Genomic DNA, 15,679 nt, shown 5'->3' with positions numbered 1-15,679 from the left:
ACAGGAGGTGAGTGACGAGGACCTCAAAAGATAAGGCAAGGAAAGAAACAGCAGAACAAGTTCAGTGACCTCCAGTGCTATAGATCCCAATTGGAACAGCCTCAGCCAGGTTGCAGCAGCTCCCTGGTGGAGCAGAGGCATCAGGGGAGGCATCAATCACACCAGAAGAGCCACAAGTCGGGGACCAGCCTTTCCACAGATGGCAGAGGGGCGCTGCAAACAGCAGCGCCAGGAGCCTCACACACAAACCCCTAGGATTAACGTTTCAAAGGGATTGTTCAGATCAGTAACTGGATTAATAACTCAGGTTAGGAAAAACAAGGTAGCAAATAAATTGTCTGTTTGTGTAGTAGCTGAGGAGATTACCAGCAGGGAGCCCTAAGAATTTGTGTTGAGACTTGTGCTGTTAAACAGACCTGGAGGGTGACCCGGAAAGGGGAAATGAAATTTGATAAATTATTCAGAGTAACAAAAACTTAGTATCGCTGAGGAGCTGCAGCAGCATTCAGAGGAACCAGGCAGAGTGGGACGAGTAATCACCGCTGATAAATGAAGAGCAAGATACACGGACTGAGAAGGAGCAGGGAGAGCACAGCAAACAACCAACCCAAACATGTGAACACATTGTGAGTTTCGAAATAGCTCCTGCCCATTCAGGAGGGCTTTGGTACCTGTGACAACTCTACCAGCTGGAAGCACAGATCTCAACAAAAAACCCCACCAAGTGGTAGGAATCACTGGGAAGAGAATTAGGAAAAGAATACTTTTATGTCACAGTAAAAATTCCTTTTGCAGTCGCATCTTGAACACAGCATGTGGTTCCTGTCATCCTGCCTCAAAATGGTGATAACAGAACCAAAACCAAGACAAGGGCAACATCTGGTACACAAATGCCTAAGATTTTTCAGGTATCTCTTTCCCCTTCCCATGGGAGAGGGAGACATGCAACCAGGTACATAACAAATGTTGCAATTTGCACAGCAAGGATGAAAAGCCAGTAACTGTTTCTAAAAAACACTTACATATGAATTCATAGTTGCTGAGTTTAAGACATCGAAAGGTTATCAGAAACATGTTTAAAATAATAGGAAACATTGTCCATAAAATGCACAGTAACTCTGGACTTGCTGCCACTCACTGTGGAAGGTCAGAAGCTGAAAGGGTTTTCAAGCAGCACTTTGTGGATTAATCAAAGGAAAGTCAGAAGTCTTAGTAAGATGGTAAGCCACCAATTAAAGACAAAATCCCCAAATCAGAAAGGTACCCTGTATTTTTCCTCTTTCTTTCAGCATTTAATAGTTAGCATTGTAAAAAAAAAAAAAAAAAAATATAAAAAAATTAGGCTACAGTATCTTTAGTATTACCCAGTACAGCTGTTCTTATAATCTGAGGAGGAAAGAGAGGGGGGAAAGAGAGGGGGGAAAGAGAGGGGGGAAAGAGAGGGGGGAAAGAGAGGGGGGAAAGAGAGGGGGGAAAGAGAGGGGGGAAAGAGAGGGGGGAAAGAGAGGGGGGAAAGAGAGGGGGGAAAGAGAGGGGGGAAAGAGAGGGGGGAAAGAGAGGGGGGAAAGAGAGGGGGGAAAGAGAGGGGGGAAAGAGAGGGGGGAAAGAGAGGGGGGAAAGAGAGGGGGGAAAGAGAGGGGGGAAAGAGAGGGGGGAAAGAGAGGGGGGAAAGAGAGGGGGGAAAGAGAGGGGGGAAAGAGAGGGGGGAAAGAGAGGGGGGAAAGAGAGGGGGGAAAGAGAGGGGGGAAAGAGAGGGGGGAAAGAGAGGGGGGAAAGAGAGGGGGGAAAGAGAGGGGGGAAAGAGAGGGGGGAAAGAGAGGGGGGAAAGAGAGGGGGGAAAGAGAGGGGGGAAAGAGAGGGGGGAAAGAGAGGGGGGAAAGAGAGGGGGGAAAGAGAGGGGGGAAAGAGAGGGGGGAAAGAGAGGGGGGAAAGAGAGGGGGGAAAGAGAGGGGGGAAAGAGAGGGGGGAAAGAGAGGGGGGAAAGAGAGGGGGGAAAGAGAGGGGGGAAAGAGAGGGGGGAAAGAGAGGGGGGAAAGAGAGGGGGGAAAGAGAGGGGGGAAAGAGAGGGGGGAAAGAGAGGGGGGAAAGAGAGGGGGGAAAGAGAGGGGGGAAAACCAACCCTCCCAAATAACACCACACACAACAAGCATCAGAAAAATAAGCTAAAAACACCAGCAGCAAGTGCCTGGTAGAATCCCTAAGTTCATGCACCAGACAGCTACTTAGATACTGGAAGAACAGGGAGAGGTATTAAAGAAGCGATAGTTACGTTACCTGATAGGTGAAAATATGCCCCGAAACTCCACGTCCTCCTCCGGGTACTTCCACCACAATGTGCCCAAATCTCTCTGCCAAGCTCCCGCCAGTGACGCACACGATGCTGCGGGACAACCCCAGAACAGAGTCACGCTGCGGCCGAGCAGACGAGCCGGATCCATCGCATCGCGGCCTAAACCACCCAGCGACCACAGCTCCCTTCTTTCAGCCTTATCACATGCTCAGAATAGACAACTGGGTATTGAGAAACGCCTTTAAAAGCTGGATTAGGTGCAGCAGAAAGAAGCAGGGGGTGGTTCCAAAGAGGTCCATTCTATCCAATGTTATTCTTTCTGGGACTGGCAGGATGGAGCCCACATACAGCTACACCAAGAGCCCAAGAACTCTTCTGTTGTCCAGAGCTGGTCAAACCATAGAATCGTTTTGGTTGCAAGAGACACTCAAGATCATGGAGTCCAACCATAACCTAACTCTAGCACTAAACCATGTCCCTGAGAACCTCATCTACATGTCTTGTAAACCCTTCCAGGGATGGCGACTCCACCACTGCCCCAGGCAGCCTGTTCCAGTGCTTGACAAAAATCAGTCACATCTGGAGTGACCCCAGGCCAGCAGCGGTCAATCCACACGTTAGTGCTGCGTCTGATGCAGAAGAAAACCCAAGACTGGAGGTTTGGCTGGCAGTGGTCTTTGGCCAGTGCCCTCTGGGACCAGCCAGTTCCCCTGATCTGCACTTCCCATTCTTCCCAGCCCTTTTTCCAGCCATAATTTGGTACGGGAGCTACTGACGAGGTGAAAAGTCAGGTTTGTACTTAGAACAGGGAGGGCAGCAAGGAATCCCATGTTACAGCACTGATTTGCTAACAGAAAAATTACTCTGCAGGAGACTTCCCAGACTTCTTCCACAGTAGGAGATTAATTTTGTCTGGGCCTTGCTCAGGAGCGGGTTCCATGTTCCCAGCTATATCACCTCAACCAAAAAGGCTCAGGAATTTGAACCCGGGCAGTGGAATCTCAAGCCAGGACTGTGTGATGCTGGGTGATTTGTAGATACAGAACAAAGACGGTGCTAACCCCAGAAAGATTGTGCTCTAATTCCTAGTGTGAAAACAGAAAGCAGATGGATCCAGACAAACAAGGCGCACAGACAGGACAACACCGCTGGACACAGCAGCCATTTCCCAGCAGGATCTTACCTGGCTCCCAGAGGGAAGGGTGCTACAACTACTGCTACCATGGAATGGAAAAATGGGTTTGTGATAGCTCTGATGAGAGGTTACTCACAATTGCTCTCCTCTTCCCCTGCTGGTTGCTGGGCTCCTCTCCCTCCCTTGTCCAAGGGTCCCACCTACCTGCCCTGCCACAGGCCATCTGCACAAATATTCCCTTTCTCCTTGCTTCCCCCAGTCACACCTCTCAACACCTGGCTACGCTGCCTTGTTATATGGTCCAGCCCCGGCCAGACACACCAGCTGCCCAGCTCTCTATCGCTGACATCAGCTGGGTTCAGCAGAACAGGTCGTCCTGCTTCTCATCCTCTTCCTCACCACTACTTTTACAAGCACTGTATCACCTGCCAGGCACTCCAAGCCATCAGGACAGTGGTACAGGACCCCCAGAACAAACTGGTCTGTCCCTGCTTGAGAGGGTCCTTTCATTTGGTTTGTTCCTGGGAGGTGGAAGTCTGGCTGCCAAGTGAAGAATGACAGTCTAGGGGTGCAGAGGCAAGAATCTGTGCCGTACCTCCAACCACACCGTTCCCATCCTCACCCAGTGCTAACGTGGTCAGAATATTTTGCTAGCAGTGTCACTTGCACAAGCCACGTCCTTCACTTTATTGAAATCACTGTGTGGCTGGGAGAGACACCCACGAAACTGTCTGGTTCCAAGGCTGTGACTCCCTGACCTGGCTGGCCCGTGGGCTCTGTGCTGGCAGTGTGGCTGCTGTATGGCAGCACTGTTTGGCCATCGCCTTGTACACAACCTTATTTCTCTAAGTAACTAATTAGTTACTCACCCGAGTAACTAATCAGACAGTGACCTCACTCGGGGGCATGCCCTGGGGAACAGGCAAGGCTCAACACCTGCTACAGCAAAGGCAACGACATCTCAGGCTGGTGTCAGCAGCCAAGGGCAAAGCCAGCGCCTGCCTCTGGGAGGAGGTTTCACAGATACTCTACCTGCTAGAGATCTCATACTCTTGAGCATCTACGGCACAGGGAATTCCTGCAACAGTGACAGTTTCTGCAATGTCTTGATGTTTCTGCCCGAGGTTTGAGCCAGTGATGGTGATTCTAGTGCCACCTTCCACTGGTCCAGACAGGGGGTACACCTGCAAAGACATCCGCGCACGTGTAAATGTCACAGTATCTCAGAGCTCTGCAGTTTGGCAACTGAGCTACAGCACAGGGTCCTTCCGCTGCCCCATGACAAACTCTGCCTGCTCAGGTCACTGCTATGGATTCCTTTTGCTGGCTTGGACTAGTACCAGGTTGCACCCTCAGCAGAAGAAAGGCGACAAAGAACATTGCAGTCAGAGCCCTCGTTCCCACGCCTCACTGTTGCCAGTGGTCCCCCCCAGGAGAGATAATCCACTATAGACTTCTAAGGCCTTCTCATCAACATGCTGACCACTCCACAGGACATTTCTGCTGAAGAGTGGGGATGCACAAGCCAATACATGTTACCAGTGTTGAAGCAGCAAGCACCATTCCCCCCTCAGCATCAGTACGACAATGAATCGCATGCTGCACAAACGTCAAAGCTCTGTCCCTGAGCAGCATCCAAGATAAACTAAGACAAGATGCAGCACATGGATGTTGTGTGCCACCAGAGGGAGGACAAGCTGACAGCAAAAGGGACACATGGCTACAGACACTGGTCATGTGGCAGTTAGCAAGAAACATTCAAAATAAACAGACAAAAATAATTAATTTGAGTAACCTGTCATATCTTGCTGCGCTGTTTTCATTAGGTTTTGCCCTCCTTAGGCCTAGGTTAGGCCAACCTACTTCAGGTTCTGGCTCGGGACAGTTGGACAATCCAACCTGTGGACCCCTTCCCAGCTCCTGAATGATTCTGCTCCTTCTGACATGCCAGTTTTCAGCTCGCGTGAGATAAAAATACATCTTTCTCCACTGTTCTCTATCAGCAAACTGAAAACCCAGCACGAAAGCCTAGCATCCTCACAGCACTGAGGGATCACAGGAGAACAGGACTAACTTGCTCTTTGGCTGTCCAATGTATTATTGAGCTGCACTGTTCATGCTCTGAGTTCACAGTTCTTTGATTTCAAGCGAAGAATGGAGCCCTCCTTGCCCCTGGTGCAGTACACTAGCGAGTAAGTTACTCACAGAGTGAATGAGAGGTGCTGGACACAGGTCTTCTATCTCCTCCTTGCAGGAGCCCCTGAAGATACAGCTGGGGTTGTCACCTCCACACCACACACAGTTGTACTTTGAGTCAGCTGTTTGGCAGCGGCTACAATCAGCGTGTCCCACCGAGCAGTTGTAAAAAGTCACTGCAAAGGAGAAAAATTCAGAGGCGTCTACAAACATCCCCTAGGGCACAGAATAATCCAGCAACTTGGCATCTTGCACAGAACCCTCCCCTCCTCCCTCCCCTGTGACAAGCAGCAGGAATGAGGCTGCACGTTTTCCTCAGTTTCCCTGTGGTAGGACTCATCCGAGGATTTCTCAATTCTCTTCCACCTCATTTGCTGCCTTTCTGCTGGGGAGGTGTTGTGCTCCTACCGTGAAGATCTGCAGCACTGTCCACTCGAAGGTGTCGCCGCCTCTGCACGAACACCACAGCGTTGAATTCGAGTTGAGGCGCCGTGTAACTGTACTGCAAAGACAAAGACCATCAAGACAAAGGACTTAGAGACAAGAACAAGCCAGATGAATATGCAGAAAACATCAGCACCATCCTGCATTGGCACGTACAGCCCATACAGAGCTCCCTGGGAATGTAGAAAGGGCAGCGTTAGTGGAGGCAGTGGCAGCACAGACCTGTCTTTGCTGGTTCATGCAGTCACAATTACGCTCCAGAAAGAGCAGCAGGCTTTGGTTCATGACAATGAACATTGAGAACAAACGTGTGCTCATGATGATACTTGTCGAACTTCCTAACTGCATTTCCAAATGGCTAATTCCTATCTGCAAGCCATCTGCTCAGAAAACTGCCTTATGTTCTTCCTTTCCCTTAACTATATGAGTTTGTGAACTAAAAATATCACCTCTGCTTGCAAATCTTGCCCTAAGGAAAATCCACGCATCATCCAGAAATGTACACGGCTGTTTTAATTTTGCCTGCTAATCTCCCAATGCACAGGCTAGTTTCCACTGCTAAGAACAAAACTGTATTTATAGCATTTTTCCTTTCACGGAAGAATCACCATCACAGAAGAAGTCACGATCCGGAGAACCATGGACAACAGCGCCTCAAGCTAAAGCAGAAATGGCACTGTCCTGGCGATCAGCGGTGACTCGGGGACAGCATCATCCTGTGCTACAGCAAACGCAGCAACAGGTTGTGCGGCTCAGACTGTACAATCCTTGTGCAAGCTGAAGACACCAACACCACCAGGCAGGAGCATCACAGATGAGGCCCCCACAGTGCTAAATATTCTACAAATAGTTTTGCAAAATACGCTCTTTTCATCAAAGGATTTGCCCTCCAGTCAGCTGTGTTGCTGAGCAAAACCAGTACCAGTGTGAACTCTGAAATGGCATCGTATTCTAAGCACTCACCTGGTTCATCTGGCAGGTGATATAACAGAGGGACTGGTTTGTTTCTTCTCCTTCCACATAAGCGTCCATCACCACTGTCCTCCCCTCCAAATTCAGGACACACTCATAGTCCCAGTGCTGGTCCTGCAGAGAAGATACTTGTGGCACCACTTCTCACCTGCATAGAGCTTCTTTATGCCAACTCTACGCTATATTCAAGGGCTCTCTATGCTGTCACTGTCTCCACGCATGAAAGGTAAAGCAACACAAAACAAAACACCCAGAAGGGAGCACATGGAAGCCAGTGTGGGGACAACTCAGCTCAGGAGGAGGAATTAAAGAAAAACCAGTGGTGCTGTGAAGTTATGCCTGCACGTCTCTGTGAAACACCAGCTTGGAAGAGTGCAGCACACAGATTAGGGCAGTGCCCATCAAAAAAACACTGAGTGTATTTTTCTTCTCTCTCTCCTGTAAATCTTCTACCACTGAATTGCTTACATACTTCCTGTAACAAATATGAATATGCATCTGTAACCAGCTCTGCTCCTCTGAGCAGTGCAGTATATCAGGTTTAACATATACACTAACAATTAGTCTGTGGGCTGCATGTTCTGAGGAGATTGTTTGTGAAAGATAACTAAATCAGTTCTCTGTCTCGAGAAGCAAAGAATTTTTTATCAGAGGCACACCCAAGAAACATAGCTTTCAAGGGTGGTTTTCCCATTGCAGAAGTTTCAGGTATGACAGGAATAGCCACATTAACACGAGCACGCCAGAAAGGAAAGGGAACAGATGGCTTATCTTTCGCTTATGGAGACAAAACCAATCAGCAGAGATTCAGCAGGACGTTATTCCAAGAACTACCATCTATGGTGCAGCACAGGTGCAACTTAATCCAAAGGCATGCAGATCTTCTCCAGCAGGTTGGGGCACACCTGTACTCTCCCTTTCTCTGTGTGACCTCCTACCCACCAATAAATCCAGCTACGTAATTCCTTGTTCACAGAAGTAGGTCATTCCTCTACATGTTTCTGTAAGCAGGAGAAACCTTGGCAGAGCCACAACTAAACATATTTTAGCAGTCCAGTGCTCTGCATTAATACAGTTTCTCAATGCTGATGACGCTGAGCTGATTACCTGATAGAGGTGGAAGTTCTTTCCCAGCAGGGTTATCTTCCTTGCCACGTTGACGGGAAACAGTGAAGATCCCTGGATTCCCTGCACACAGGGACATGCATCTGGACCCCAGCTAAGCTCTTCGTTCTGAAAACAAACACAGGTCTTCAGAGAAAGAGACCTCCATGGCTCTGACACAGGGAATCAAAGCTTAACATGCCAACAGAGAAACAAGCCCGTCCAGAATGAAGACACAACGGTGCTTCTTTACCATGAAGTTACAAGAAAGCAATGAGAGAGCCCAAGTTCAGCAGCAGAAAGTTGTGAATATGTTGGACATCACAGCAGCTGCCACCTTTACACCTGGGAAACTTGCACACATTTTTATTCCGCAGGCTGCCACTTCTCACCCCACACATTACAGCGGTCAGCTTCTACACTGTCAGAGGGCACAACCTTCTCCTGCGTGCTTAAATATTAGATCAGCAATTTGTATCAAAATTTCAAAGTGTTACCACCTTAGAGTGTGGATTGCAAAGCCCAGCAACTTACCTCCTCCCAAAATTCAAGGGCATCATACTGATAGTCGAGGTCAGGGTGGAGGATCCTGGGAAAGTCAGGGACATCCCTCTCGGAAGAATCGCCATCACCCGACAGAAGAGTAGAAGCAGAGAAGAGGGATGTGTCATTCTCAGCCTGCAGCAAATCCATCCAGTCCTCCGTGTCCTGGAGCTCGGTGCCTTCCCCCAGCAGCCAGTCCGGGGGAGCTGATGGTGGGAGCTCTGAAGCAGATCGTTCAGTTCCCAGCAATCTGGGAGACTCATCAGAGGCAGCGGGACCCCCCGGCACCTGGCTGGGGGTTTGGGGAGATGGGATGGCAGATGTCAGTGCCTCTGTGGTAGGAAAAGAACTCAGAGGCCACTTGAAACCAGTGACAGGAGGGAAAGGTGTTACTGGTGCGGCAGATGTGTGCAGAGGACCACCCACCGGGGTGGTGGGCGGCTCGGTGTGCCGCGGCTCCTGGGCAGTGGCCGGCCCGTCAGTGGGTAAGGCTGCGCGATCCACGTTTTTGGATGGGCTGGTGAGGACAAATGCAGGGGGAGAAGTTGTCTCTGGCACAGTGACAGCAGGATTATCTGCTGGTGGTGGCAGGGGGGGTTCTGTGACAGCCTGGAGAGAGGCTGCTTCAGTTGAGAGAGTCAAGTACGTGTAGCTGAGGGTTTCTGTAGGCTCGGTTGTTGTATCCGAGGCTGCGGAGAAGGTGACGTGGCTGGGCTGTGTGGGGGGCACGGTGCTCGGTACCACACGCACCGGGGGGGTGATGGGTTTGGTGGCTGCGGTTGGGGCTGTGGTGGAGGACTTGGTGAGGGGAGCTGCTGAGGAAGGAAACACTCTGGAGGTTGGGATCTGGGCCTAGAGAAAAACAACACGGTGGGGTAAGAAAAAGACACAAAACAGAATAAAACCCAAGCAGAAAAATACTCTATATTACTTCTCATAGCATTGTTCACAAAAAGCTGCCTCACCCTCTGGATTTCAATAAGAGCTCCCATCTCATGTTGCCTTGTCCTGGGACAGGACTGAGGCGTGTTCATGGTGCAGAAGATCCAGCAACATCCCCTCTTCCCAAAGATGCCTGTACTCCAAAGGGAGGTCTGCCTCCCTTTGACCCCCACAAAACTGCAAGGCCATCTGTGGCAGCAAAACCAGGCATCAAACTGGGCATCTTTTTTACCTCCTCACTTGCAGCGTCCCTGCCAGCTTGCTCTTGTTCCTCACTTTGAACGCCCAGGCTGGATAACCCAGGTGGAGGGCGACCTGCTTCATCTGATGGCATCTACTTGCCCAGAAACCCAGCAAGGTCTTGTAACACCAGGCACACAGAGCCTTGTGTGGCTTTGAGGTGCGGCTTTGCTCCAGCAGTTCGCTCCGTGCCTGATGTGACTGACAGCTGCTGTTTTACCCGAGAATAGATCTGACTCACTGAGGCACATGGGACTAGGACTGAGTAGGAGACGCACCCTTTCGTTGTAGATAATGGTTCCTTCCTCACAGGCTGCCTTGTGGGTGCAGAGGTGCTGCTGGATGCACCAGTTACATCCCCAGAGACTGCTCACGCATTTCTGGCACCTGGAAACAACGATAGAAAAGCAGCTGCTGGGATGACCCAGGCAGGGACAGCCACCCTCCCTGTACCTACAGACAAGAAAAAGCAGGTGCTCACGGTGCCGATTTCCACAGCAGGGCCACTGCAGCACAGTCATAGAAAGAGAAGTCCACGGAAGCAATGAAGATGTCATGGAAACGCACTACGAGCTTTATGGTGACATGATCTGAAAATGAAAATAAAGATTTCTTAGCAATGGAGCAACTCTAAGTCTGCCGTACTGTTAAGAGACAGCATGCTTTAGGAAAGACACTGTCAAACATGGGGACGGATTTCCTACTGTGTTTCTAGTATCTCAATCACTGGATTATCCTATGGACACTAAAAACAGGTTGGACAAGTTTGTCAGGAGTAGTTGATGACAGTTCTTGCCAACCCATGGGCAGGAAGACTAGTCTGAAGATCCCTCCATCTATATCTGCTATAATTCCACTGTCATCCACTGTATTAGAGGAAGACATAACATTCCAGGCTCAAAGCTGATTGTCTTCCTTTGTCATCCAAGGGAAAACCAAACCCTCAGAACTGACGTGCCCTTCACATACTGCCTTCACCTCAGAGCTTTGTTCTATGTCCAGACTAAGTAGTGAGTCAGTGAAGAGGTTTACCAGACCTGCAATCTCACTTGCAATGACTGAAGGCTCACCTGTTTTAAATCCAGGTCTCTGCCAACTACAAGCCTCAGGACAGCCCAGTTCTCTTTGGGAAGAGACTGTCACTGTTTTCTGATAGACCAAGTAACTGCAGGGATGGTCAAAACTTACTACTGCTGAAAGCACAAGCCTGAAGGAGATATTTTGCATATGACAGTATTAAAACAGCTAATTAATTTTGTTCCAGAAAAATGCCCCTAGATTTGGGCATTAACTCTCCAAATAACAGAAACATATTACATGCTCTGCTCAACCCCAGGAGCTGCAATTTCTTCAATGCAGTTTGCTAAAAACCAAAAAATAAGTAGCAAGAAGCTCGTCTATCATTCCTCTCACAGAAATCAGACCTCCTCTTGCAAGTGAGCTGTACTCACAACAAAACAATTCACATGTCTGGAGGATCAGTCAGGCCTAAGCTGGCTTCCTGAACGGATGACAAGTAAAGCAGCATGCGAGTAAAATAGCTGCTGATGAGGTGTGTATGCAAACCCATGATTAGGAGAAAATAAGGGTATCACATGCAGCTGGAGGCAGGAGTGACCACAGTACTGCCAGCTCCCATCACTGTCACAGAGGTGATTGCATTTGGCAGTGGTGAAAGGGCTAACACCTCCCAGGATTTCAGGGTTATGACACCATATTTATAAATATTCCTGTCTCCAAAAAGGCCATTTTTTCCCATGACTGCCAATAATGCTGCTCAACAGTACAGAAGATGAGGTTGAGCACTTGCAAATTGAGAGCAAGAGTTCCTGCTATCAACTTGGAACTCATCAGCTTAAAGTGACAGACGAGCCGGTATGTAACCTTCAAAATAGAGCTAAAAAAGGCAAATATTTTAGTGAGCTTGGAAAAGTATTATAAGTAGGAATAGAAAAGTGCCAACACCTAAGGCCCTGAGGAGACCTAATTTAGAAAACAGTGTATGATTGTGGTTACCAGCTTGAAATTCATCTTAGCAGAACACAGAAGCTGTGCAAAGAAGGACCAGCAACACAGTGAAGGAGGGAGGAAGTCTGAGTAACAAAAGAACATGAATTAAAAATTGGCACAGTTAACACAGCAAAACTCTGTGCTAAGAATGCCTGGATATAGTTCACTGAGTGGGAGAAGAGCTGTGGAAGCAAAAGGACAACACAAATAGATCAAACGGACACAAACCATCCATGAGCAAGTTTAGGCTAGAAACCAGAAGCAACTCATTAAGCCTCAGAGGTGCAATATGAAAATAACGCAGGTAAAGCATCTACGGAGTCTTGAAATAAAAGCAAGATCGACTTACAAAGGAGTCAAGAAGAGTAACTGAAGCCTGGAATAAGAAGAACTAGACTGTGGCTTTATCTACGATGACTTTTTACAACTGTGCTTAAATTCAGGCCCACATTTACAGAACTAACCAGGGAAGCCGATCCTGCCCCTCGGCCTGGCGGTGCATGAAGCTCTTTCCCTCTGTGCCTGACCACCCTGGATGGAGACCTGGTCGGTTTGTTCCAGACTAAAGCGGTGTGAAACCCAACAGCTAAAATAATATTGAAAATGAATGAGTTTGAGACTGAATGAGTGTGTTCGCCAGGTTCTGCTGTCACGTTATGTCCATGGAGATTAATTCAGACCTATCAGCGAGGTGCATACTTGCATGGAAAAGCTGTTTAGCCGTTCAGGTGAATCGTGTGGAATGTTTCCCAACTGAGATCTGCTTTTTACTTCAGACAAACAAGCTCTTTGAAGAGATCAACTCATCTGAGCTCACACTGACAGGCTGGATAAGATCCAATGCAAAGACTATGAATCAAGAACTTTCCAGGTTCTTTAGAGTGGCCAGTTGGAGCAATACTCAGCCAGTTATTTATCATTCACAGTAACAGAGACCTGACTACGTATTTTCTGACATTATGTCGCATTGCAGATTCATTTCTAACTTTAAGTACCATGGGCCTCTTCTTGTCTTTCCTTACAGGAACTTCCTTCTCCCACTACTACCTTTAGAAGGTTTGCATTTTGTTTGATTTAAATAATAAAGCAGCATTTAAGAGAGTTCTCTCTCCAGATTTATGACAAAGCTGCCAAACCAGCCACCACTCTAGGCTGCATTTCAGATCATATTCAGATTTGCATACAACCCTTCAAGCAGGATCTCCTTTCCAACTGCCAGAATTTGGCATCGGAATTTGGCAACAGCCCAAAATAGCACAGGATGTATGTGACATGCAAGTAGAAAGCAAACAGATATTATGACAGAATGAAATGAACACCTGCTGACAGACCAGATACATTCATGGCTGTTAATCCTGGCAATCTGACGGACCTACAACGTGCTTTCTCCCAGCGATGGTATCAGAGCTATCGTGCTTCATTTAAAGCATTTCACTGACCTGCTCCTGCTGGCAGAGCTGGTGCTTGGCTGGGATCTGGAGAAGGACACATGATTCCTGACTCTGTCAGAACTGCTGGGCTTTCATAATCTTCAAAGTAACATGAGTAGAATTCTTCCTCACGCAGAGAAGGTAAGTCCGAGATAGCCAGAAATACCTACCAATTCAATAATATCCAGTAAATAATTTGCCCTCTAACACATTCTTTATTTCATCTAATTCTCTGGTTCTATTTTTTCAAAGAGCCCCATAAGTAGTTATCTACACATACACCTATTTTCTTATACGGCCTCCTAAAACTGACTACTCCATTCATAATTTTTTGCCATTTCCAAACTGAACTTGGCATCCACCAAGCAAGTGGCAACTTCTCCCTTTGCTCAAGTCTCTAGCAAAAGACAGGTTTCTTGCCACCTCCTGACATAATGACAGACTTCAAAACACTGCAGCACCTTCTTCGCTTTTCTGCCAGCTCCCACATGCCAGACTGAAGCCATAATTTTGGGTACCTCCTTCCAGATCTTCCTGACAGCAAGAGTCAGAAACATTGTGAAAACACATATGTGGGGACCTTATAGATACTAAAGCAAGGAGGGACTCCACTGGAGCAGCCGTAAGTAAGTCTTAGCAGGCAAGGACATTTAGTTTTATGGGGAAAAAACCAACTAAATTATCTTCTGGTACAGCCAAAGTCTCTTATGTGAGGCAGACAACATGGGCTTGAAGGCTGAAGCAACCACAAGACTTGTGACTCCTCTGAGTTCGCAGAGGACTTTCTACACTTCTTGAGCATCATCAGAGGATCATCACCACTCACATTTCTCTTTTCCTCTCTGCTGATATTGGCTGGAGTCAGTGACTGGACGGACAGACACTGCTGGGTAGAGTTAAAGCTCCAGAGCCACTGCTCGCTCAACCTGGACCGCAAGCACTCGGAGCGGCGGCTGCACCTGCAGGGAAACAGCAAGAAGCCCCGTGAGAGATCTGTGCAGCCACAGCAGGACACGTTCGGCTTCCAAGCCAACACCGGCTGGCCGAAGCCTTGCTAGGGCCATGGGGAAGCTGCTACACCAGCCATGAAAGTCTCAGCCTCCCATCACCTCCAATAAGAGGATGAATTGTTGCCAATATATAGTTGAGTAGGCGCTTTTTGATTCAAGACTCATAAACTATTTTCTATGGCATTCTGCAAAGAGACAGAGCCAGCAAGCAGACAGACACGCTGGAATAAACCACATCGCATTACACATCAGTATGGGAGCAAGAAGTAGAAAACAGTGCTAGCAGAGAGCGACCCCAGAAGAAGAGAGAATTTCTCTACGTTTGTCAAAAGGCAGTTTGAGCTGCAGTCAGCCTAAAACCAGGCTGAAATCCACAGGCTGGGAGCATCGCGAGTGGTGACCAAAGACCCAAAAAGCAATGGGAAAATACCCCCGTGTGCAACTGCTGCTGGTGCTTCAGGGAGGCAGAGCGTGGAATGGTACATTAGAGAGAATATCCTATAAAGGAACTAAAAATAAACTAAATCCAGACATACACAGACATAAGGAAGAGAGTAAGTGGGATAATCCCTAAGCACTATCCCTCCAAAATCCTTGCAGGTGAGCAGGGACCTGCCTTACCGTCCCCGAAGGACACACCAGCCACAGTAGGGATCCTTCAGCGCCAGACAGGATTCACAGTCCGAGTACAGGGAACATTCCAGTATGGGAACCTTTGCCACCTGCCAGAGGAAGAAACCAGTGAAAACACAGCACGCGACACAGGCTCCAGGTCTAAGGCTTCTCCTGCAAGTTTCCAGAGGCCATCAGAATGGCCATTTCACATATTGGCAAAGGACATCTAACCGTCCAGCTGTACAGAGGCACCGAGGCGAGCAAAGTGTGTTGCTATTAATGGGTTATCTGTGATGCTTTTTGCAAGGAGGAGACCTTATGTAGTGACAAAACCGTATTTTAACAAAATGGATCAAGGAATAGCAGACCGAATACCATTCACTTTTTTGCTTGTCTGGACTCTGTCATGGGAGATCATCTCTCCTGACATGCAGGGGACTGATGCTGGACACAGTAGCTCCAGCTGAGGTCTCTGAACATCTGCCCTACTGCCCAGCTCTGTCTGGCAGAGCCACCATTTTGACTGTGAGTAGAACAAGAAGCTTTGATCAATGTGGAACAAAAGGCTTCTGCCGTTTGGGGTTAAGTTTTACTTGCAAAACTCTTCTGCTTTAACTTACTATCCTTGCTGACTTCAGCCTCTTGCCCTCTCTTTAATCTGCTAATACACTGTCAGTTACTTTAAAACACCAACTTCTAATCCCCGACCTATTACTTTTGCTAAGTACGTGAAGTAATTTGGATTTTT

General features: G+C 48.2%; 1 protein-coding gene across 6 annotated transcripts in view; it reads right to left on the bottom strand.

Annotated features, from left to right (window-relative positions):
- PLXNB1 (plexin B1) overlaps nucleotides 1-15,679 on the bottom strand; it is an 82,198-nt gene that overhangs the window by 18,779 nt on the left and 47,740 nt on the right. For all 6 annotated transcript variants that reach the window (XM_065845192.2, XM_065845190.2, XM_071812954.1 and 3 more), the window contains 12 exons: nucleotides 14,938-15,038; nucleotides 14,133-14,265; nucleotides 13,316-13,472; nucleotides 10,348-10,456; nucleotides 10,145-10,253; nucleotides 8,676-9,536; nucleotides 8,145-8,270; nucleotides 7,029-7,151; nucleotides 6,030-6,123; nucleotides 5,631-5,797; nucleotides 4,458-4,609; nucleotides 2,275-2,380 (listed from right to left, as the gene is read on the bottom strand). In XM_065845192.2, coding sequence (XP_065701264.1) covers nucleotides 2,275-2,380; nucleotides 4,458-4,609; nucleotides 5,631-5,797; nucleotides 6,030-6,123; nucleotides 7,029-7,151; nucleotides 8,145-8,270; nucleotides 8,676-9,536; nucleotides 10,145-10,253; nucleotides 10,348-10,456; nucleotides 13,316-13,472; nucleotides 14,133-14,265; nucleotides 14,938-15,038 — 2,238 coding nt within the window. The remainder of the gene's footprint in view (nucleotides 1-2,274; nucleotides 2,381-4,457; nucleotides 4,610-5,630; nucleotides 5,798-6,029; nucleotides 6,124-7,028; nucleotides 7,152-8,144; nucleotides 8,271-8,675; nucleotides 9,537-10,144; nucleotides 10,254-10,347; nucleotides 10,457-13,315; nucleotides 13,473-14,132; nucleotides 14,266-14,937; nucleotides 15,039-15,679) is intronic.

Source organism: Patagioenas fasciata, chromosome 10 (assembly GCF_037038585.1).
Source record: "Patagioenas fasciata isolate bPatFas1 chromosome 10, bPatFas1.hap1, whole genome shotgun sequence".
In the NCBI taxonomy this organism is placed as follows: Eukaryota; Metazoa; Chordata; class Aves; order Columbiformes; family Columbidae; genus Patagioenas; species Patagioenas fasciata.
The sequence above is the reverse complement of the archived record's forward strand: the minus strand, read 5'-3'. Positions and strand labels throughout refer to the sequence as shown.